Source organism: Bombina bombina, chromosome 2 (assembly GCF_027579735.1).
Source record: "Bombina bombina isolate aBomBom1 chromosome 2, aBomBom1.pri, whole genome shotgun sequence".
NCBI lineage: Eukaryota > Metazoa > Chordata > Amphibia > Anura > Bombinatoridae > Bombina > Bombina bombina.
In genome coordinates this window covers 1,386,756,122-1,386,780,657 of record NC_069500.1, presented here as the reverse complement: position 1 = coordinate 1,386,780,657, position 24,536 = coordinate 1,386,756,122, and the positions used below count along the sequence as shown (strand labels likewise).

Genomic DNA, 24,536 nt, shown 5'->3' with positions numbered 1-24,536 from the left:
TAAGACCAAGGGGCATTGCAGTAGTACCTTACTTGGACGACATTCTGATTCAAGCGTCGTCCCTTCCTCAAGCAAAGGCTCACACGGACATTGTCCTGGCCTTTCTCAGATCTCACGGGTGGAAAGTGAACGTAGAAAAAAGTTCTCTATCTCCGTCAACAAGGGTTCCCTTCTTGGGAACAATAATAGACTCCTTAGAAATGAGGATTTTTCTGACAGAGGCCAGAAAATCAAAACTTCTAAACTCTTGTCAAATACTTCATTCTGTTCCTCTTCCTTCCATAGCGCAGTGCATGGAAGTAATAGGTTTGATGGTAGCGGCAATGGACATAGTTCCTTTTGCACGCATTCATCTAAGACCATTACAACTGTGCATGCTCAGTCAGTGGAATGGGGACTATACAGACTTGTCTCCGACGATACAAGTAAATCAGAGGACCAGAGATTCACTCCGTTGGTGGCTGTCCCTGGACAACCTGTCACAGGGGATGAGCTTCCGCAGACCAGAGTGGGTCATTGTCACGACCGACGCCAGTCTGGTGGGCTGGGGCGCGGTCTGGGGACCCCTGAAAGCTCAGGGTCTTTGGTCTCGGGAAGAATCTCTTCTACCGATAAATATTCTGGAACTGAGAGCGATACTCAATGCTCTCAAGGCTTGGCCTCAGCTAGCAAAGGCCAAGTTCATACGGTTTCAATCAGACAACATGACGACTGTTGCGTACATCAACCATCAGGGGGGAACAAGGAGTTCCCTGGCGATGGAAGAAGTGACCAAAATCATTCAATGGGCGGAGACTCACTCCTGCCACTTGTCTGCAATCCACATCCCAGGAGTGGAAAATTGGGAAGCGGATTTTCTGAGTCGTCAGACATTTCATCCGGGGGAGTGGGAACTCCATCCGGAAATCTTTGCCCAAATTACTCAATTGTGGGGCATTCCAGACATGGATCTGATGGCCTCTCGTCAGAACTTCAAGGTTCCTTGCTACGGGTCCAGATCCAGGGATCCCAAGGCGACTCTAGTAGATGCACTAGTAGCACCTTGGACCTTCAAACTAGCTTATGTATTCCCGCCGTTTCCTCTCATCCCCAGGCTGGTAGCCAGGATCAATCAGGAGAGAGCATCGGTGATCTTGATAGCTCCTGCGTGGCCACGCAGGACTTGGTATGCAGACCTGGTGAATATGTCATCGGCTCCACCATGGAAGCTACCTTTGAGACGAGACCTTCTTGTTCAAGGTCCGTTCGAACATCCGAATCTGGTCTCACTCCAACTGACTGCTTGGAGATTGAACGCTTGATCTTATCAAAGCGAGGGTTCTCAGATTCTGTCATTGATACTCTTGTTCAGGCCAGAAAGCCTGTAACTAGAAAAATTTACCACAAAATATGGAAAAAATATATCTGTTGGTGTGAATCTAAAGGATTCCCTTGGGACAAGGTAAAAATTCCTAAGATTCTATCCTTTCTTCAAGAAGGTTTGGAGAAAGGATTATCTGCTAGTTCCTTGAAGGGACAGATTTCTGCCTTGTCTGTGTTACTTCACAAAAAGCTGGCAGCTGTGCCAGATGTTCAAGCCTTTGTTCAGGCTCTAGTTAGAATCAAGCCTGTTTACAAACCTTTGACTCCTCCTTGGAGTCTCAATTTAGTTCTTTCAGTTCTTCAGGGGGTTCCGTTTGAACCCTTACATTCCGTTGATATTAAGTTATTATCTTGGAAAGTTTTGTTTTTGGTTGCAATTTCTTCTGCTAGAAGAGTTTCAGAATTATCTGCTCTGCAGTGTTCTCCTCCTTATCTGGTGTTCCATGCAGATAAGGTGGTTTTACGTACTAAACCTGGTTTTCTTCCGAAAGTTGTTTCTAACAAAAACATTAACCAGGAGATAGTCGTGCCTTCTTTGTGTCCGAATCCAGTTTCAAAGAAGGAACGTTTGTTGCACAATTTGGATGTTGTTCGTGCTCTAAAATTCTATTTAGATGCTACAAAGGATTTTAGACAAACATCTTCCTTGTTTGTTGTTTATTCTGGTAAAAGGAGAGGTCAAAAAGCAACTTCTACCTCTCTCTCTTTTTGGATTAAAAGCATCATCAGATTGGCTTATGAGACTGCCGGACGGCAGCCTCCTGAAAGAATCACAGCTCATTCCACTAGGGCTGTGGCTTCCACATGGGCCTTCAAGAACGAGGCTTCTGTTGATCAGATATGTAAGGCAGCGACTTGGTCTTCACTGCACACTTTTACTAAATTTTACAAGTTTGATACTTTTGCTTCTTCTGAGGCTATTTTTGGGAGAAAGGTTTTGCAAGCCGTGGTGCCTTCCATCTAGGTGACCTGATTTGCTCCCTCCCTTCATCCGTGTCCTAAAGCTTTGGTATTGGTTCCCACAAGTAAGGATGACGCCGTGGACCGGACACACCTATGTTGGAGAAAACAGAATTTATGTTTACCTGATAAATTACTTTCTCCAACGGTGTGTCCGGTCCACGGCCCGCCCTGGTTTTTTAATCAGGTCTGATAATTTATTTTCTTTAACTACAGTCACCACGGTATCATATGGTTTCTCCTATGCAAATATTCCTCCTTTACGTCGGTCGAATGACTGGGGAAGGCGGAGCCTAGGAGGGATCATGTGACCAGCTTTGCTGGGCTCTTTGCCATTTCCTGTTGGGGAAGAGAATATCCCACAAGTAAGGATGACGCCGTGGACCGGACACACCGTTGGAGAAAGAAATTTATCAGGTAAACATAAATTCTGTTTTTATCCCAGCTATCCGAGGATGAGTTAACCTCTGTAGCTTCAGAGGGTGAACTTTCTTAGTCGGAGACTTAAGTTACTAAACCTCCTTCAGTGGAGGAACCCTCCTTTAGATTTAAAATTGAGACAGGTTTTACAAAGATAGGACGGTCCCTCTAACTTTTCCTGTGCCAGTTAAGATAGCGAACATTATTAGTAACGAATGGGAAAGAGTAAGAAATTCTTTTTCCCCCTTGTCTACTTTTAAAAAATGATTCCTGGTCCCTGACTCTCAATTAGATCTGTGGGGCTCCATCCCGAAGGTGAATGGCGCTATCTCCACGCTGGCTAAGCATACTACTATCCCTCTGGAGGATAGTTCTTCTTTTAGAGAGCCTATGGATAAAAAGAGGGAAACTTTTCTGAGGAAGATGTTTCAACATACAGGGTTTTTATTGCAACCGGCGGCAGCTGTAGCTGCGGTTGCTGGAGCAGCTACCTACTGGTGCGACACTCTGTCGGAGCTCATTGAGGTGGAGACTCCCTTCGAGGATATTCAGGAGAGAATTAAGGCACTGAGAATTGCTAACTCCTTCATCTGTGGAGCGAATATGCAGATTATTAGCATAAATGCAAAGGCTTCTGGCTTTGCGGTTCTAGCCCACCGGGCTCTCTGGTTGAAGTCTTGGTCTGCGGATATGACTTCTAAACCCAGCTGTTGCCAGAACACAAGGTATTGCAGTAGAGCCTTACCTGGACGCTATCTTGGTACAGGCACCATCTTTTTGTCTAGCGGAAGAACATTCGGAGTCCCTTCTCAGTCTTCTTCGATCACATGGATGGAAGATAAACTTGTAAAAGAGTTCTCTTACTCCAAGTACAAGGGTGAATTTCCTGGGAACTATATTAGACTCCATATCCATGAGAATATTCCTCACAGATCAGAGACGTTGCAATCCACATTCCGGGTGTGGACACCTGAAAGCGGACTTCTTCAGAAGGCAATCCTTTCACCCAGGGGAATGGTCTCTTCACCCCGAGGTGTTTGCAGAGATATGCAGTGAGTGGGGGACGCCGGAGATAGATCTCATGGCATCCCGCCTCAATACCAAGCTACCCAGGTACGGTTCGAGGTCGAGGGATCCTCAAGCGGAATTGATAGATGCCCTATAAGTACCATGGAGGTTCAGTCTCGTATATCTTTTTCCTCCATTACCGCTTCTCCCTCGTGTGGTGGCTCACATCAATCAGGAGCGAGCATCAGTGATTCTGATTGCTCCATCGTGGCCGCGAAGGATGTGGTTTGCGGATCTGGTGGGGATGTCCTCATCTCCTCAGTGGAGGTTACCTTGTCGTAGAGATCTGCTGATACAGGGTCCCTTCGTTCATCAAAATCTAGATTCTCTGAGGATGACTGCATGGAGATTGAACGCTTAGTCTTGGCCACAAGAGGGTTCTTTGGGAGTGTTATCAACACTCTGGTTCAAGCTCGTAAGCCAGTTACTCGTCATATCTACCATAAAGTGTGGAGGACTTGCTTGTACTGGGTGAAGAGCGTGGCTTTTCCTTGCATAAGGTTAAGGTTGCCTGAATTTTAGCTTTACTCCAGGATGGACTGGAGAAGGGCCTATCTGCTAGTTCCCTGAAGGGACAGATATCGTCCCTGTCGGTGTTACTGTACAAAAGATTGGCTGAGCTTCTGGATGTGCAGTCCTTTGTTAAGGCTCTGGCTAGGATCAGACCCGTGTTTAGATCTGGGACTCCGCTTTGGAGCCTCAATCTTGTTCTTAGTGTTTTGCAGCAGACTCCGTTTGAGCTTATGCATACTGTTGACTTTTAATTGTTATCTTGAAAGGATCTTTTTTTGTTGGCTATTGCCTCTGTGCGCAGAGTTTCTGAGATTTCTGCTTTGCAATGTGATTCCCCTTATCTGGGTTTTCATGCGGATAAGGCGGTTTTACGCACTAAAGTAGCGTTCCTCCCTAAGGTGGTGTCGAATCATAACATTAATCAATAAATTGTTGTTCCTTCCTTGTGTCCTAGTCCTTCTTCAGCGAAGGAACGTTTGCTTCATAAACTAGATGTGGTTCGTGCCTTAAAGTTCTGATTTCAGGCTACTAAGGAATTCAGGCAATCTTCCTCTTTGTTTGTCATCTATACGGGGAAGCGTAAGGGGCAGAAGTCTACTACGACTTCTCTATCTTTCTGGTTGAGGAGTGTCATCCGCTTAGCTTATGAGACAGTGGGACGACAGCCTCCTGAGAGGATAACGGCTCATTCCACTAGAGCAGTGGCTTCCTCTTGGGCTTTTAAGAATGAAGCCTCAATGGATCAGATTTGTAAGGCGGCTACCTGGTCCTCCTTACACACTTTTTTTCTAAATTTTACAAGTTTGATGTGTTTACTTCCAGTGAAGCAGCTTTTGGGAGAAAAGTTTTGCAGGCTGTGGTGCCCTCAGAATAGGGTCCGCCTCTTTTTTCTGTTGTCTCCCGTTATTCATTCAGTGTCCTCTGGAGCTTGGGTATAGTTTTCTCAACGGTAAGGAATGAAGTCATGGACTCTCTTTGCCTTATGGAAGGAAAACATAATTTATGCTTACTAGATAAATTAATTTCCTTCCTGGCAGGGAGAGTCGACGACCCTGCCCGTAATTTATGTTTTTGATGGGAGGCTCCTTTTTTATATTATTTCTTCTGGCACCTTTTATGCCCCGATGTTTCCCCTACTTTTTCTTGTTCCCTTGGCAGAATGGCGGGGGTATAGGGGAAGTGGGAGGCATATTTAAGCCTTTGGGTGGGGTGTCTTTGCCTCTTCCTGGTGGCCAGGTGTTGTATTTCCCAACAGTAAGGAATGAAGTCTTGGACTCTCCTTCCCAGGAAGGAAAGGAATTCTGGAAAGCATAAATTATGTTTTTAGTGGAAAAGTATGAGCAAAATCCTTCAAGTAGACATTATCCGTGTTTTGTCACTGTTTCAAAGATACCGTTAACTGTGCACGATGTGCATAGTCACCTGTGGCACTATTGTTCACAGATTGCCCTGTTTAGAGAGGCTGTGGTGATGAGGAAATCATTGTCTTTCTCAGCGGCACATTCTGTAAATGCGAGGGCACATAACACACAAAAACAAATATTTATTTATAATGGTGGTAAGAGTCTATGTTCTTTCCTAAGCCTATTATTGCTAAATCATACTTATGCATTTTTCACAGTAAAAAAGTTACAGCTTTATTATTTAAAGAGATAGTAACGTTTTTAGTTTTTTCTGCATCCCTAATAAAGATGGTTAAATTGTTTTCATTTTCAGGTTAAATCTCTCTCTCTCTGTGTCTCTCTCTCTCTCTGTGTCTCTCTCTCTGTCTCTCTCTCTGTCTCTCTGTCTCTGTCTGTCTCTCTGTCTCTCTCTCTGTCTCTCTCTCTTCCCCCAGAGTTTACGGCCCCTACATGCAGTGCCCTGCGTTTCCTCTCCAGCTCCCTACTCCTTCTAAGGCCTTTGCTGGTTAGGACTCTGTTGACATTAGTCAGTCTATGCACAAAGTTCTCTTATTGTGTCCCACAATTTTTTTATGGACCACAGGCAGTGCCCTGCGGTTCCTTTCATGCTCCACCCGGAGTTGCTCTGCATTTTATGCATTAAATGTTCTTCCTACGTGGAGGAAAACATTACTAGAGGATTTATTTTCAATCATTTAAAAAAATTGATGCAATAGTGCTGTTCCAAATGGTCCTTCCCTGTTACCTGAGAAAGGAAGATTTTTCGGGATTATCTGAGACAGCAATCTCAGACTCGGAAAAATAATATCTTTATTTGAGTCTGAGGTTGTTTTTTTCTTACAGTTTTTAGCTTGAACACCTCCACTGGTTATTTTAGGAGGTTTTAGCTACTCTGGGCGACTCCGACACTACCGGGGTAATCTATCCTAGTACGTCCAGTAAGTTATGAGGAATGGGGGGGACCGCATTCCCTATATTTGAAGAGATGTTCCTCATAGTTGACCTAGCTAAGGAGGCTGGGCAAACATTCCCTAGGGTGAAAGGAGTAGTTTCCAGTTTAGTTACAAGAACTACTATACCCTTAGAGGATAGTCAAGTTTTTTTTTTTTCAAGCGTTCTACGGACAAATATTAGAGAGGGGATGTACACCTGGGCTTTCAATGGCAACCAGCTGTGTCCCTTGCTACCGTCACTAGTGCGACGGCTTATTGTTTTGATGCATTGCCTAATGCTTCTTATAAAAACTTTCTAGTTGGTTAATCCCTCTATTTTATTTCAATCTGGGAGCATAAATTCAGGTTTTTTTATCCCAGCTTACAGAGTCTTATGGTTAGAGCCTTGCTCTACGTCTAAGCTTTAGCAACTCCTTATAAGGGGAAGACCTTGTTGGGACCTGGCTTGATGGAAATAATCTCTTTTGAAATTCAAAGAATTTCAACAACAATAAAAAAAAAAAGATCAAGATATCCTGCTGTTGCATCAAAGACAGCATGAAGGACATGCCCCAGATCCGGGATCGGATCTTGTAGGGGGCAGACTTTCTGTCTTCGCTCAAACTTGGGTTTGAGATGTTCAGGATCCCTGGGCACTACAAGAGAGTGTTCCACGGACACAGTTTGGAGTTCAAGAGTTTTCCTCCCGTAGACAGGTTTCTGCTTTTAGGATTATCTGCAGATCAGATGAAAGGAGAGGCGTTCTTACACTGAGTAGGAGACCTCTCAGACCTGGGAGTGATTTTTTTCACTTTGATTTCGTATCCCAATCGGGTTGTGGTTCCCATAGAACCTTCAGACCATATTTTCGATATTCAGGGTCTTTTTAGTGTACCATCCTTCAAGATGGAAACTAATCGTTCCATTCTCCCCTGGATCCAAGAGGGGTCAATTTATGACAATAGTTGATTTAGAGGACGCGTATCTTCATGTGCCATTCACAAGAATCACAAGTTCTAGGGTTTGCCTTTTGGGTTAACACTTCCGGTTTGTGGCTCTTCCTTTCGGTTTTGCCACAGATTTCAGAGTTCTCACAATGCCCTATCTGGACAACATCTTAGTCCAGACTCCATCCTTTTAGTGAGGCAGATTTAACATGGACATGGTGGTACCCTTCACACAATCTCTGGGGTGGGAAGTACAATTGGAAGAGAGTTCCTTTGTCCCATGCACAAGGTGTTTTTCTGGGACACATAATAGATTTCATATCAATCAAGATTTTTCTGACATGATGTTGTAAGAGACCAGAGGTTTTCAATACTTGTCTAGTCATTCAGTCCACTCCTCGACCTTCAGGGGCTCTGTGCATGGAAATTATCGGGCTGATGGCGACATTGGACCTCATCTCGTTTGCTTGGTTCCATTTCAATGCAGTTTCGCATGCTCAGGCACGAGATCTGAGATTTTACAGATTTGTCTACTCGAATACTACTAAGGAGTTGTTGGATTTTATTCAATGGGGTTGTCTCTGGTTCATCTCTCCCAGGGAACCTGTTTTCTCAGACCATCTTGGGTGCTTGGGATAACAGACACCAGCCTTCTGGGGTGGGGAGCGGTTTTGGGCTCCCTAAGGGCTCAGGGGATATGGTCTCAGACTTGAGTCTCTTTTGCCCGTAATCATTCTGGAACTGGGAGCGATCTACAATGCTCTCCTGGCCTGGCTTCAGCTAGCTTCGGTTCAGTTTATCAGGTTCCTGTCAGTCAACATAACGTCAGTGGCCTACATCAATCATCAGGGAGGAACAAGGAGTTCCTTGGCGATGACAGAGGTCTCCAAGATAATTCAGTGGGCAGAGACCCATTTTTCTTGTCTGTCGGCAATTCTTATCCCAGGGGTGGTCTACTGGGAGGCGGATTTTCTGAGCAGGCAGACTTTTCTTCCGGAAATTCATCCGGATGTGTTCTCCAGTCTGATCCTCAAGTGGGGTCAGCCGGAGTTGGATCTTATGGCATCCAGGCAGAATGCCAAACTTCCGAGGTACGGGTCAAGATCCAGGGAACGTCAGGCGGCGATGAGAGATGCCCTGACGGCCCCTTGGTCCTTCAATCTAGCATATCGGTTTCCTCCATTTGTTCTCCCTCCTCGGGTGATTTCCAGGATCAAACTGGAAAGGGCTTCAGTGATTTCTCATAGCACCAGCCTGGCCTCGCAGGATCTGGTATGCAGACCCGGTGGAGATGTCATCTATACCTCCTTGGAGGCTTCCGTTTCGAAAGGTCCTTCTGATTCAGGGTCCCTTCCTTCATCCAAATCTGGATTTTCTGTAGCTGACTGCTTGGAGATTGATCGGTTGATTCTAACCAAGCGAGGTCTTTCTGTTTCGGTCATAGAGATTTTGATTCAGGCTAGAAAGCCTGTCACTAGAAGAATGTATCTCAAGATTTGGCGTAGATACCTTTATTGGTGTGAATTCTAGGGCTACTGCTGGAGTAGAGTTAGGATTCCTAGGATTTTGTCTTTCTCCAGAAAGGATTGGAGAAAGACTTATAACAAGTTCTTTAAAGGGTCAAATTTCAGCGTTTAGCTGATATCCCTGATGTTCAGTCTTTTGTCAGGCCTTGGTTGGCATTCGGCCTGGATTTAGACCAGTTATTCCTACATGGAGTCTTAATTTAGTTTTCTATGTTCTTCAAGGGGTTCCGTTTGAACCTATGCATTCCTTAGATATCAAGTTGTTATCTTGGAAGGTTTTATTTCTGGTAGCGATTTCTTCTGCTCGCAGGGTGTCTGAGCTTTCAGCATTACAGTGCGAGGCTACTTACCTTATTTTTCAGGCGGATAAGGTTGTCTTACGTACAAAATTTGGATTTCTTCCTAAGGTTGATTCTGATCGGAACATTATTCAGGAGATTATTGTACCTCCCTTGTATCCTTATCCTTCTTCTAAGAAGGAAAGGCTTTTACACAATTTGGACGTAGTTCGTGTTTTAAAGTTTTACTTACAGACCACTAAGACTTTCACCAATCTTCCTCTTTGTTTGTGGTGTTTTCAGGCAAACGTAGGGGACAGAAAGTTACGGCTGTTTCTCTGTCCTTTTGGCTGAAGAGTATTATACGTTTGACTTACAAAACTGCTGGACAGCAGCCTCTTGAAAGGATTACGGTTCATTCCACTAGGACTATTGCTTCCTCATGGGCATTCAAGAATGATGCTTCTGTGGAACAGATTTCCAAGGCTGTAACTTGGTCCTCTCCACACTTTTACAAAGTTTTACAAATTTGATACTTTTGCCTCAGCTGAGGCTGTTTTTTTTGGGAGAAAGGTTCTTCATGCAGTGGTGCCTTCTGTTTAGGTATCCTTGTCTTGTCCCTCCCGTATCATCTGTGTACTCTAGCTTGGGTATTGGATCCCATAAGTAATGAAGATGATCCGTGGACTCAACGTGTCTTTAAGAAGAAAATTAAATTTATGCTTACCCGATAAATTTATTTCTTCTTTGACACGATGAGTCCACGGCCCGCCCTGTCTTTTTAAGACAGGATGTTAATTATTGTAAACTTCAGTCACCTCTGCACCTTGGCTTTTCCTTTCTCTTCCTAACTTCGGTCGAATGACTGGAGTGGGAGGGAAGGGAGGATCTATTTAACAGCTCTGCTGTGGTGCTCTTTGCCTCCTCCTGCTGACCAGGAGGTTAATATCCCATAAGTAATGAAGATGATCCGTGGACTCATCGTGTCTAAGAAGAAATACATTTATCAGGTAAGCATAAATTTCCTTTTTTTTTTTTAGAATTACTGAATAATGAAAGTTAACATGTCACTTTTCCTTTAAGTGCAATGTATGTGCTCCACCCTCTATCTGCCCACCAGAGGTAATTTACTGCAAGTGCATGAAATATATGCATATTGTAATGTTTTAATGCTGTACTTAAACATTTTATAGGTTGGGGGGAGGGTTCTTTTTTTTAAAATTCAATTGCCTTTTAGCCACTTTCTGCATTAATCTCTTGAGTGTTGCCTGGAACTCCACAAGCCCAAATCTAAACCCACTGCCCTTCCTCCCATCGACGTCCCTACCATTCCAACCATCTTTCTAACTGTGGCATCCTCTACTACACAGACCAGCTGCCTTTATTTTCTAGACTCTAATTTAAGCATCATACCCATCAGTGGCCAAGTCCTGCCAATTTTATATACAGTGCATCAACAAAGCTTGATTGTTCATCACAAACAATACAGATTCACACTCCTAGCAGAAATACCCTCACCAACTTCTCCTTTCCTCAGCCATCCTCAGATCTGCTGACTGTTTGTCCTCTCTTTATTCATCACCGACTTGTCCTCATTTGTGAAAACAATGCTACCCAAGTCTCCTACAGTTGTCTCAAACTTTCTGAAGATTAAATGAGAACATCATGGCTGTCTCATGTAGCCTATCAGAAGCTACAGTAGCCCTGGTGTGGTCATGCAGCAGCGTTGCCTCATAGGCGCCATATTTTTGTTTGGTTTTCACTCTTGAGAAATTTTTCTTTGAATGTAACATCCCAGGCTGTTCTCACAAAAGATTTATTTTAAACCAAGACATTTTACTACATAGCTGAAGAAACATATTCAAGATGATCAATTTACAACTGTGCAGGAAATTAAGTTAATCCAACAAAAAAAAAATCATAGACAGACCAATTAAACATGGACATCTTGAGGGCAAATATGCCTCTCGTCATCTTGTACTTTTTTTTGCCTTTAAAGACAATGAGATGTTTTTAAGAGAGCTTTTAAAACGTAAAACAAAAAAATATGCGAAAGCTGTTGCCGTTCCAAGTAGATTTTAGATAATGGAGAAGTAAACTTGTTGCATCAAATTAAACTAACATAAGGCTCTTAGTTTGTTTGCCAAATTGTTCTATTGCATAAAGCTGCCCATTTAACTATCAGAGGGTCCATCAAAAACCCATTCACTAGTAAAATCCCTCATATGGATGCACTTATGAGTTAATTGTTAAGGTCTGCACAAAACAATGGCTTCATTCAGATTTTTTTTCTTTGGGTTTCCCTCTTTCGCAAAAACATACTGTACATACGTACACACATATCTAATCTGTCCGCTGCAAAACATGAGGCTTCATAACCTGTTTATAAATTATCACTGCTCAAGTAGAAACATTTTGTTATATAGACCACATTTCAGTATTCAGTACCTTCTATTTCCATAATAAAGGGACATGAAATCCATTTTTTATGTATCCATAGTATGTTAGCATGTTCAAGCATTAATAAATGTTTTAAAACAAATTCCAAACTGTATATTTGTGAGCAAGATTTCTATTGTTTTGTAGTCAAGTGACAAGGGTCTTTTGGATATTTTTTTATCTTATCTCCATTATTGTGATCTGTTAGAGGAAACTATATATTAGCTCCTGCACTGATCCAATAATTGTTATGTGGCATGTTCCAAGGTCTGTTTTCTAAATTATATAAGATATGCACAGGCTTCTATGGGGTGAGTGGAAAAACTGCAGTTTTAGTAGTTAATTACAGGGAAAGCAGGCAATATAAATAATGTAAGTTACTTTTTTTTTTTTAACTTAGCATTATTACAAATTGGGTGGGGCATTATGTTATTCTAATGTAATATCCTTTTAATGTTTTTTTTTTTTCTCAAGTGGGGAAGTATTTTCCAGGGAATATGTGCCAATATTAGTAGATCTATGAGGTTATAGTGAAGTATCTAGATGTGATTTTACACTCCTAACTAACCCTGTGAGTACCAGAGAGGTCTGCAGTGCAATACTGTTTAAATTACAGCCGCCTCTCTGCAATCCAGTGGATTATTGCCAACCTTACCATAGAGGAAGACTTTTGTTCTTGATGTTTTTGAATGCAGATATGTTTAGTAAGATCTTGGCTTGCTGTCCTCAGCAGTGATTATCGCTACAGCTGGACAATGTAATGGGGACGCTTCTTTCTGTTCTTTATCACTGGGCCGTTCTTCCCTGGGAAGGTGCAATGCATATTTTGCGGGGTCTATGCATGTACATATATTATGGCACAATGGGAAAAACAAATGGGAAAATAATTCTTATTTCTTTTTCATTCATTTGCTATGCTTACCCCCTTGTGTCCACAGACAAAGTATTTTATGAAGCTGCTGTGACTGTACCTGATAAATGCGTTGATTTGTGTTGTGTAAGATTCACAGGGTTAACTGTCACCAGTAAGCTGGGCATGTGCTATGTCACCATCATGTTGCCTGTAATGGCGCATGCACAGCTTACACCACACCTGCCCCCGTGTAATACCAATAGCTCTAGGCTACTGGTTTTCAATCCTGCCCTCAGGCCTCCCTAACAGGCCACGTTTTGAGGATATCTGAACTGGAGCACAGGTTAAGTTATCAACTGATTAATAAACATGGTTATTTTACCAGCTCTCATCCAAGGTAATCCTGAAAACCTGGCCTGTTAGGGAGGCCAGAGGACGACTTGAAAACCAGTGCCCTAGGCTGAGCATGCACACATGGAACTTGGTGTCAACGTCCCAGAATGCACTAACCCTACACTCCACACTACTGTATCCTTAGGAACTTCCAGGTAGTGAAGGTCCACTTCAGACACTACAGGACCACCTATAAATGAAGAGACTGGTGTACTTGTGAAAATATCATAATAAAATAAAAAAATGAATTTGCTACAAAAAACATTGGATCTAATTGAACATTTGAATTCCTTATTACATAATTGCCAACTCATTTTCCTGGGACAGACACAGTTTTTGGCCATCGTTCAGATGAAATTATTGTCTTGGGAGTCTGGCCCAGTTTGTAAAATCCTACCCTGAGGTGTGGGCTTGGCCGTGCTCTGCTGTAAAAAGTGTCCCAGGAAATGGGTTTTCTGTTGTTTTTTTTTCATGTGACTATTTGCTGTATTAAAAATACTTAAAGGGACATTAAACCCAAAAATGTTATTTCATGATTCAGGTAGAGAATACAATTTTAAACAACATTCCAATTTACTTCTTTTATCTAATTTGCTTCATTCTTTAAATATCCTTTGTTGAAGAAATAACAATGCACATGGGTGAGCCAATCACACGAGGCATCTATGTGCAGCCACCAATCAGCAACTACTAAGCATATCTAGATATGCTTTTCAGCAAAGGATATCAAGAGAATGAAGCAAACTAGATAATAGAAGTAAATTACAAAATTGTTTAAAATTGCATTCTCTTTCTAAATCATGAAAGAAAAAATTTGGGTTTAATGTCCCTTTAAAGGGGCGTTGAACCCAAACATTTTATTTCATCAATCAGATAGAATATACAATTTTAAACAACTTTCCAATTTACTTCTAATATCAAATTTTCTTTGTTTCTTCTTTTTATCCTTTGTTGAAAAGCAGGAATGTAAGCTCAGGAGTGTGCACGTGTCTACAGCAGTATATGGCTGCAGTTTTGCAACATTGTTATCCATTTGCCAGAGCACTAGAGGGCAGCACTATTTCCGGTCATGTATAGCTTCAGGCATGTGCACGCTACCTATCTAGGTATCTCTTCAATAAAGACTAACATAAGAATAAGGCCAATTTTGATAATAGCAATAAATTGGATACTTTTTAAAAATTGTATTCTCTGTCATTTTGGGTTTCATGTCCCTTTAAAGAGAAAGTCAAGAATCAGAAAGACCATGTTAAATTCACTTCTATTTTAAAATATACTTTTGTTGTCTTGGTATCCTTTGTAGAATAAATAATATCCTACACTACTGGGAACTAGCTGGTGATTGGTGGGTGCAGACGTTTGTCTCAGCTAGCTCCCAGTAGTGTATTGCTCCTCTGGAGCTGACTCGCACTACGTTTAATCACATAGTTATATATAACCAATAGCACAATAATAAAATGCGCTAACTTATTGGATCATGTTCTCTTTGTAATTGGTTATGTCTGGGAGTAAAAATGATTTTTAAGCACATTTATTAGTTTATGTTCTGCTGTTAAAGCCAGAAACACTTAAAGGGACACTGTACCCAAAAATTTTCTTTCGTGATTCAGATTGAGCATGAAATTTTAAGCAACTTTCTTATTTACTCCTATTATCAAATTTTCTTCATTCTCTTGGTATCTTTATTTGAAATGCAAGAATGTAAGTTTAGATGCCGGCCCATTTTTGGTGAACAACCTGGGTTGTCCTTGCTGATTGGTGGATAAATTCATCCACCAATAAAAAAGTGCTGTCCAGAGTACTGAAACCAAGAAAAAGCTTAGATGCCTTCTTTTTCAAATAATGATAGCAAGAGAACGAAGAAAAATTGATAATAGGAGTAAATTAGAAAGCTTAAAATTGCATGCTCTTTCTGAATTACAAAAGAAAAAAATTTGGGTTCAGTGCCCCTTTAAGTCTGAAGGTGAAGGGTTCATGGAATAATCTTCCTTTAGTAAATAGCGGAGTACACAAATGCATGGGATATGCATAAGGCTGTTTAGGTTATACCCTGCTCTCCTATGGGATTGTGTTTGTCTTTCTTTCTGTGTTATCTATAAATGGCATTAATAGAATACAATACAAATGCACCATCGGCAAATGCAAAATAAAAATACAATAACACTTCATTTGAATCTTCCTTTAAAGGGACATGAAGCCGAAAAAATGTTCTTTTATGATTCAGATAGAGCATACAATTTTAAACAACTTTCTAATTTACTTCTATTAAAGGGATAGTCGTTAAAATTAAACTGTCATTATTTAGATAGAGCAGGCCATTTTAAGCAACTTTATAAATGTACTCCTATAAGTTTTTCTTTGTTCTCTTGCTATCTTTGAGTGTAAGCTTAGGAGCCGGCCCATTTTTGGTTCAGCACCTGGGTAGCGATTGCTGATTGGTGGCTACATTTAGACACCAATCAGAAAGTGCTACCCAGGTGATGAACAAAAAATGGGCCAGCTCCTATGCTTACACTCAAATAAAGATAGCAAGAGAACAAAGAAAAACTTATGCTCTATCTAAATAATGACAGTTTAATTTTAACTCGACTATCCCTTTAATAGAAGTAAATTAGAAAGTTGTTTAAAATTGCTGCTATATCAGAATCATAAAATTTTAATTTTGACTAAACTATTCCTTTAACTAATTTGCTTTGTTACATTGGTATCCTTTGTTGAAAAGCATACCTAGGTAGGTTCAAGAGCTGGGAGCTAGCTCATACACATACAGGGCTCAAAATTTCCCATCCTAAGTTAGTAGCCAGTCCACATTTACAATATTGTAGCATTTGCTCTTCTTTATGAATGCTACCTAAGCTATCCAAAGGCCAAAAAAATGATTTTGTGATTCAGCGCATACCATTTAAAAAAAAAAAAAAAATCTTTCCAATTTATTGTCGAATTTGCTTCGTTTTCATGATATTCTTTGTTGAATAGATATTTAGGTAGGCATCTGGAGCCATATTGTACTTCAGACACATGCACGCAACAATAGGATGAAGCCAGATTCACCATTGATTACTAAAATAAAGTACGAGATGCGGGCGGAGGAACAGCACGATTTTTACGTTCAATAAATGCTCATTATTTTACAAAGGAAGCGTCTTTTTTAAATATTTTAATGAATGAAAGTGCCTCGTTTTTATTAAAAAAAAATTGGATTAAATTGAAAAAGTTTACAATCGCTTTACGTCCCTGCTTTTCAACAAAATATAGCAAAAGAACGAAGATACTTTAACTATTAAATGTTGTATAACATTGCATGCTCTATCTGAATCATGAAAGAAACATTTTAGATTTCATGTCCCTTTAACATTGGTTAAAATTTTAGCTGGGTTGTCAGAATAATATGGCCATTAAATAGTTCCTGGGAGAGCGCTGGACTCTTATACGAACTGTATATACTATAAAGCATGCGCATAAAGAGATTTGCACAATTTGATAATAGAAGTAAACTAGAAAGTATTTTTCCCCCCATTTTTGTTTTAATTGCCTACTCTATCTGAAGCATACGTTTCATTTTGACTTGCATTTGTGCCTACCAAGTGTTTATCATATTTATTGGGAATGATCTGATCTCTTGTATGTCTCTCTGAAGAATGCTGATAATTAGAGAGCATTATTAAGCTGTCAAAAGTTTATTTAATAAAAAAATCTGCACACCTTTTTGTTTATTAATTAGCTATTGTGCACTTGAGAACTCCCAGTGAGTCTCTGCTTTTAATAAAAGAAAAAAAATGCCAACTACAGCATAAAACTGCAGTCGTTAAAGAACAGCTTCTTTTTTATGGGGAATATTACAAGTCTGGGATCAATATAAAATGGGCTGTGTATTTTACTCTTTTATCTCTAGTAAAGTCTTTCAATTAGTTTGATTGGCTGCTGTCAGTTATTTTGACCTTTTTGATAGGTCACAGTAATCTGCACAACCATCAAAATATTCTGGGATTTTGTTCTGTCTTTGAATTCTCATGCTCCATACACAGCATACAGTAGAAATCAAGGTCACTGCTAGATGAAGGGGGAAATGTATTAATATGCTTTTTATGGATATATATATATATATATATATATATATATATATATATATATATATATATATATATATATATATATATATATACATACACACACACACACACATATATACACACACTTTATAAGCATAGTATTGAGGTTTCACTGCATTTTAGTGCTGATATGTTTTTACATGTGCAGGAACTCTCCTTCAGTCACATGCACTGAGACCTAGGTTCCAAAACAGCAAACGGATTTGAGGGCGAGGGCAAAAGGAGGGAGAGGGAGGGGGTCCATATGGATAATCACTTGGAGGGGGACCCTACAGTAAAGAAAACATTTTTTAATATTAAACTTGAAATTTCTGTAAACTGGCAGACAGCTGGTAGTACCTAATATGGCTGCTACTATTGAGAAGGGGAGAGTTAGAGAGCTGTTTGAATTGGATCAAGGAGTCAGGAGGGTTGAGTAGAGATCTAACAGTGCAAAAAAAAATAATAAGATAATTAGAAACAAAGTACCTAAGGTGGTATTGGCCAGAGGGACTGGGGGTGGCGTGGGGGCAGTGTCAAGAGAGTGTTTGGGAGGGATCAGGTAGCGATCAGTTTTGTGGGAGGGTAATACCTGCACTACAATATTACCTTTGCTAGCTAACTTGTAAACCCATTGATTGCCAGGAATATTTTAATTGTGGTACGCAGCTGCAAATAGTGGCCTTCTAATTACCAAAACGCAATGGCAAAGCCATGCATGTTGCTATTTCTGAACAAAAGGGATCCCAGATAAGCTTTTATAACCATTTGTGCTATGGCTGAACAAGTGGTATGTAAATGATTTCAATGAGAATCCCAAAGTTTTGGAAAAAGGTTTTTTTAATATAATTGTTTGGTGGCGGAACAGTGACATGAAATATACCAAAATGGGCCTTTATCAAAAACCTTGGGTTTTCAAGTATTTTTTTTTTTATCTACTTATGTACTTTTATGCTTGTGTGATGTGTCCCTATCTACCAATAGAGCTCTGGGAAAGTCATTATCAAGTAATGAGCAATGTATCCCAGGGACCACTTCCTGTTAGTTCTAAAGTAGAAATAAATCGCTTTTAACTTAATTTTTTTTAACTTTGCTTCTTTATTTCCACCAGTTGCACTATAAAGTCCCTTCAGAGACGTCATGTTTGTATTAGCCGACTTGAGAGGCCGCAGAATTGGGGTGAAAATTCATGTGAAGTGCGATTTGTAATTTTGGTCCTGGCGCCTCCCAAAATGGTAAGTATAGGAAGCACAACTAATGGAAATGTTTGCTGTGTGTGTCTTACTTTTATCTGTATACTGCCCCTCCCTCTTTTCTTTGTGTAGCTTTTACTTTCTTTCTTGGACTGCAAAACTGCAAATTATGTTTTCAAAGGGACAGGATACCCACATGTTGAAGCACTTGAAATGTAGCATAGCTGTAATATAGCTGTGATGCAGCATAGCTGTAAAAAGTTGACTAGATAATATCACCTGAACATCTCTATGTAAAAAAGGAACAATATTATTTCTCCTGTTAAGTGTAGTCAGTCCACGGGTCATCATTACTTATGGGATATTAACTCCTCCCCAACAGGAAGTGCAAGAGGATCACCCAAGCAGAGCTGCTATATAGCTCCTCCCCTCTACGTCACACCCAGTCATTCTCTTTCACCCAACTAATAGGATGTGTGAGAGGACTGTGGTGATTATACTTAGTTTTTATATCTTCAATCAAAAGTTTGTTATTTTAAACAGCACCGGAGTGTGTTGTTTCTTCTCAGGCAGAATTTGAAGAAGAATCTACCTGAGTTTTGTATGATCTTAGCGGACGTAACTAAGATTCATTTTGCTGTTCTCGGCCATTCTGAGGAGTGAGGTAAACTTCAGATCAGGGGACAGCGGGCAGGTTCACCTGCAAAGAGGTATGCTGCAGTATTTTATTTTCTAAGGAATGGAATTGACTGAGAAAATACTGCCAATACCGATATAATGTAAGTTCAGCCTTAAATGCAGTAGTAGCAACTGGTATCAGGCTGATATGTATATATGTTTACACTTCAGTATTCTGGGGAATGGCACTTCACTGGGACAATACTGTATGCATATAACTTTTAGCCTAACTTGCAGTGTGAACGACTAGCAGCAGGCTTTTTAATGACATTTCATATAATTAGATTTTAAACGTTTGCTGGCATGTTAAATCGTTTAATTATCTGAGGTACTTGGTGAAAAATTGATTTGGGCGTTATTTTCCACATGGCTGTCGTTTATTTTTAATTAAAAACAGTTTCACTGAGCTTCCCTCACTGTTGTGTGTGAGTGGGAGGGGCCTATTTTGGCGCTTTTGCTACGCATCAGAAATTCAGTCACAAGTCTGTTTTCTCTCCCTGCATGATCCGGAACGTCTCTACAGAGCTCAGGGGTCTTCAAAACTTATTTTGAGGGAGGTAATCACTCACAGCAGACCTGTGAGATTGTGCTTTGACTGTGATAAAAAAACGCTTATATTTTAAATGTTATACGTTTTTTCTGATATTAAGGGTTAGTCATCCATTGCTAATGAGTGCAATCCTTTGCTAATTTTATGCTTTTACCGGGAAAAATTTGGTTTTTATAACTAATCCGGTTCATTGTTATTCAACTGTCATAGTTTTTTTCTGTGCTTCTTAAAGGCACAGTACGTTTTACATATTACTTGTAAATTTAGTTGAAAGGTATTTCCAAGTTTGCTAGTCTAATTGCTAGTTTGTTAAACATGTCTGACTCAAAGGAATATCTCTGTGCTATATGTGTAAAAGCCAAGGTGGAGCCCAATAGAAATTTATGTACTAATTGCATTGATGCTACTTTAAATAAAAGTCAATCTGTACATGTTGAACATCATTCACCAGACAACGAGGGGGAAGTTATGCCGACTAACTTGCCTCACGTGTCAGTACCTGCATCTCCCGCTCGGGAGGTGCGTGATATTGTAACGCCAAGTACATCAGGGCGGCCATTACAAATCACTCTACAGGACATGGCTAATGCTATGACTGAAGTTTTGTCTAAATTGCCAGAACTTAGGGGTAAGCGAGATCACTCTGGGGTGAGAACAGAGTGCGCTGATAATACTAGGGCCATGTCAGATACTGTGTCACAATTTGCAGAACATGAGGATGGAGAGCTTCATTCTGCGGGTGACGGATCTGATCCAAATAGACTGGATTCAGACATTTCAAATTTTAAGTTTAAACTAGAAAACCTCCGTGTACTGCTAGGGGAGGTATTAGCGGCTCTGAATGATTGTAACACGGTTGCAATCCCAGAGAAATTATGTAGGCTGGATAGATACTATGCGGTACCGGCGTGTACTGACGTCTTTCCTATACCTAAGAGGCTTACAGAGATTATTACCAAGGAGTGGGATAGGCCCGGTGTACCCTTTTCCCCCCCTCCTATATTTAGAAAAATGTTTCCAATAGACGCCACCACACGGGACTTATGGCAGACGGTCCCTAAGGTGGAGGGAGCAGTTTCTACTCTGGCTAAGCGTACCACTATCCCGGTGGAGGATAGCTGTGCCTTTTCAGATCCAATGGATAAAAAGTTAGAGGGTTACCTTAAGAAAATGTTTGTTCAACAAGGTTTTATATTGCAACCCCTTGCATGTATTGCGCCTGTCACGGCTGCGGCCGCATTTTGGTTCGAGTCTCTGGAAGAGACCCTTGACTCAGCGCCAATAGATGAGATTTCAAACAAGCTTAAAACCCTTAAGCTAGCTAATTCATTTATTTCTGATGCCGTAGTACATTTAACTAAACTTACGGCTAAGAATTCCGGATTCGCCATTCAGGCACGCAGAGCACTGTGGCTAAAATCCTGGTCAGCTGATGTTACTTCTAAATCTAAATTACTTAACATACCTTTCAAGGGGCAGACTTTATTCGGGCCCGGTTTGAAAGAAATTATCGCTGATATTACAGGAGGTAAAGGCCATGCCATGCCTCAAGACAGAGCCAAACCTAGGGCTAGACAGTCTAATTTTCGTGCCTTTCGTAACTTCAAGGCAGGAGCAGCATCAACTTCCTCTGCTCCAAAACAGGAAGGAGCTGTTGCTCGCTACAGACAAGGCTGGAAACCTAACCAGACCTGGAACAAGAGCAAGCAGGCCAGAAAACCTGCTGCTGCCCCTAAGACAGCATGAATTGAGGGCCCCCGATCCGGGAACGGATCTAGTGGGGGGCAGACTTTCTCTCTTCGCCCAGGCTTGGGCAAGAGATGTCCAGGATCCCTGGGCGTTAGAGATCATATCTCAGGGATATCTTCTGGACTTCAAAGCCTCTCCCCCAAAAGGGAGATTTCATCTTTCAAGGTTGTCAACAAACCAGATAAAGAAAGAGGCGTTTCTACGCTGTGTACAAGATCTTTTACTAATGGGAGTGATCCATCCGGTTCCGCGGTCGGAACACGGACAAGGGTTTTACTCAAATCTGTTTGTGGTTCCCAAGAAAGAAGGAACCTTCAGACCAATCTTGGATTTAAAGATCCTAAACAAATTCCTAAGAGTTCCATCGTTCAAAATGGAAACTATTCGGACAATCTTACCCATGATCCAAAAGGGTCAGTACATGACCACAGTGGATTTAAAGGATGCCTACCTTCACATACCGATTCACAAAGATCATTACCGGTATCTAAGGTTTGCCTTCCTAGACAGGCATTACCAGTTTGTAGCTCTTCCATTCGGGTTGGCTACGGCTCCAAGAATCTTCACAAAGGTTCTGGGCTCTCTTCTGGCGGTACTAAGACCGCGAGGAATTTCGGTGGCTCCGTACCTAGACGACATTCTGATACAAGCGTCAAGCTTTCAAACTGCCAAGTCTCATACAGAGTTAGTACTGGCATTTCTAAGGTCGCATGGGTGGAAGGTGAACGAAGAGAACAGTTCTCTCTTACCACTCACAAGAGTTCCCTTCTTGGGGACTCTTATAGATTCTGTAGAAATGAAGATTTACCTGACAGAAGACAGGTTAACAAAGCTTCAAAATGCTTGCCGTGTCCTTCATTCCATTCAACACCCGTCAGTGGCTCAATGCATGGAGGTAATCGGCTTAATGGTAGCGGCAATGGACATAGTACCCTTTGCACGCCTGCATCTCAGACCGCTGCAAATGTGCATGCTAAGTCAGTGGAATGGGGATTACTCAGATTTGTCCCCTACTCTGAATCTGGATCAAGAGACCAGAAATTCTCTTCTATGGTGGCTTTCTCAGCCACATCTGTCCAGGGGGATGCCCTTCAGCAGGCCAGCCTACTAGGTTGGGGCGCTGTCTGGAATTCCCTGAAGGCTCAGGGATCATGGACTCAGGAGGAGAGTCTCCTTCCAATAAACATTCTGGAATTGAGAGCAGTTCTCAATGCCCTTCTGACTTGGCCTCAGTTAACAACTCGGAGGTTCATCAGGTTTCAGTCGGACAACATCACGACTGTAGCTTACATCAACCATCAAGGAGGGACAAGAAGCTCCCTAGCGATGATGGAAGTATCAAAGATAATTCGCTGGGCAGAGTCTCACTCTTGCCACCTGTCAGCGATCCACATTCCAGGAGTGGAGAACTGGGAGGCGGATTTCCTAAGTCGTCAGACTTTTCATCCGGGGGAGTGGGAACTTCATCCGGAGGTCTTTGCCCAAATACTTCGACGTTGGGGCAAACCAGATATAGATCTCATGGCGTCTGGCCAGAACGCCAAGCTTCCTTGTTACGGGTCCAGGTCCAGGGACCCGGGAGCGGTCCTGGTAGATGCTTTGACAGCATCTTGGACCTTCGGGATGGCTTATGTGTTTCCACCCTTCCCGATGCTTCCTCGATTGATTGCCAGGATCAAACAGGAGAGAGCATCGGTGATTCTAATAGCGCCTGCGTGGCCACGCAGGACCTGGTATGCAGATCTAGAGGACATGTCATCCTGTCCACCTTGGTCTCTGCCTCTGAGACAGGACCTTCTGATTCAGGGTCCTTTCAAACATCAAAATCTAATTTCTCTGAAGCTGACTGTTTGGAGATTGAACGCTTGATTTTATCAAAGCGTGGTTTCTCGGAGTCAGTAATTGATACCTTAATACAGGCTAGGAAACCTGTTACCAGAAAGATTTGTCATAAAATATGGCGTAAATACTTACATTGGTGCGAATCCAAGAGTTACTCATGGAGTAAGGTTAGGATTCCTAGAATATTGTCTTTTCTACAAGAAGGTTTAGAAAAGGGTTTATCTGCTAGTTCCTTAAAGGGACAGATCTCAGCTCTGTCCATTCTTTTACACAAACGTCTGTCAGAGGTTCCAGACGTTCAGGCTTTTTGTCAGGCTTTGGCCAGGATTAAGCCTGTGTTTAAAACTGTTGCTCTACCATGGAGCTTAAACTTAGTTCTTAACGTTTTACAGGGTGTTCCGTTTGAACCCCTTCATTCCATTGATATCAAATTGTTATCTTGGAAAGTTCTGTTTTTAATGGCTATTTCCTCGGCTCGAAGAGTTTCTGAGTTATCGGCCTTACATTGTGATTCTCCTTATCTGATTTTTCATTCAGACAAGGTAGTTCTGCGTACTAAACCTGGGTTCTTACCTAAGGTAGTCACTAATAGGAATATTAATCAAGAGATTGTTGTTCCATCATTGTGTCCTAACCCTTCTTCAAAGAAGGAACGACTTCTACACAATCTGGATGTAGTCCGTGCCCTGAAATTTTATTTACAGGCAACTAAAGATTTTCGCCAAACTTCTTCCCTGTTTGTCGTTTATTCTGGACAGAGGAGAGGTCAAAAAGCTTCTGCTACCTCTCTCTCTTTCTGGCTTCGTAGCATAATACGTTTAGCCTATGAGACTGCTGGACAGCAGCCTCCTGAAAGAATTACAGCTCATTCTACTAGAGCTGTGGCTTCCACTTGGGCCTTTAAGAATGAGGCCTCTGTTGAACAGATTTGCAAGGCTGCAACTTGGTCTTCTCTTCATACTTTTTCCAAATTTTACAAATTTGACACTTTTGCTTCTTCGGAGGCTGTTTTTCGGAGAAAGGTTCTTCAGGCAGTGGTTCCTTCCGTATAGAGATCCTGCCTGTCCCTCCCGTCATCCGGGTACTTTAGCTTTGGTATTGGTTTCCCATAAGTAATGATGACCCGTGGACTGACTACACTTAACAGGAGAAAACATAATTTATGCTTACCTGATAAATTCCTTTCTCCTGTAGTGTAGTCAGTCCACGGCCCGCCCTGTTTTTTATGGCAGGTCTAAATTTTAAATTATACTCCAGTCACCACTGCACCCTATAGTTTCTCCTTTCTCGTTTGGTTCTCGGTCGAATGACTGGGTGTGACGTAGAGGGGAGGAGCTATATA

General features: G+C 41.4%; 1 protein-coding gene across 1 annotated transcript in view; it reads left to right on the top strand.

Annotated features, from left to right (window-relative positions):
- LOC128650395 (solute carrier family 4 member 11) overlaps positions 1–24,536 on the top strand; it is a 541,036-nt gene that overhangs the window by 301,083 nt on the left and 215,417 nt on the right. The window contains exon 8 of the mRNA XM_053704315.1: positions 18,294–18,417. Within this exon, the coding sequence (XP_053560290.1) occupies positions 18,294–18,417 (124 nt within the window). The remainder of the gene's footprint in view (positions 1–18,293; positions 18,418–24,536) is intronic.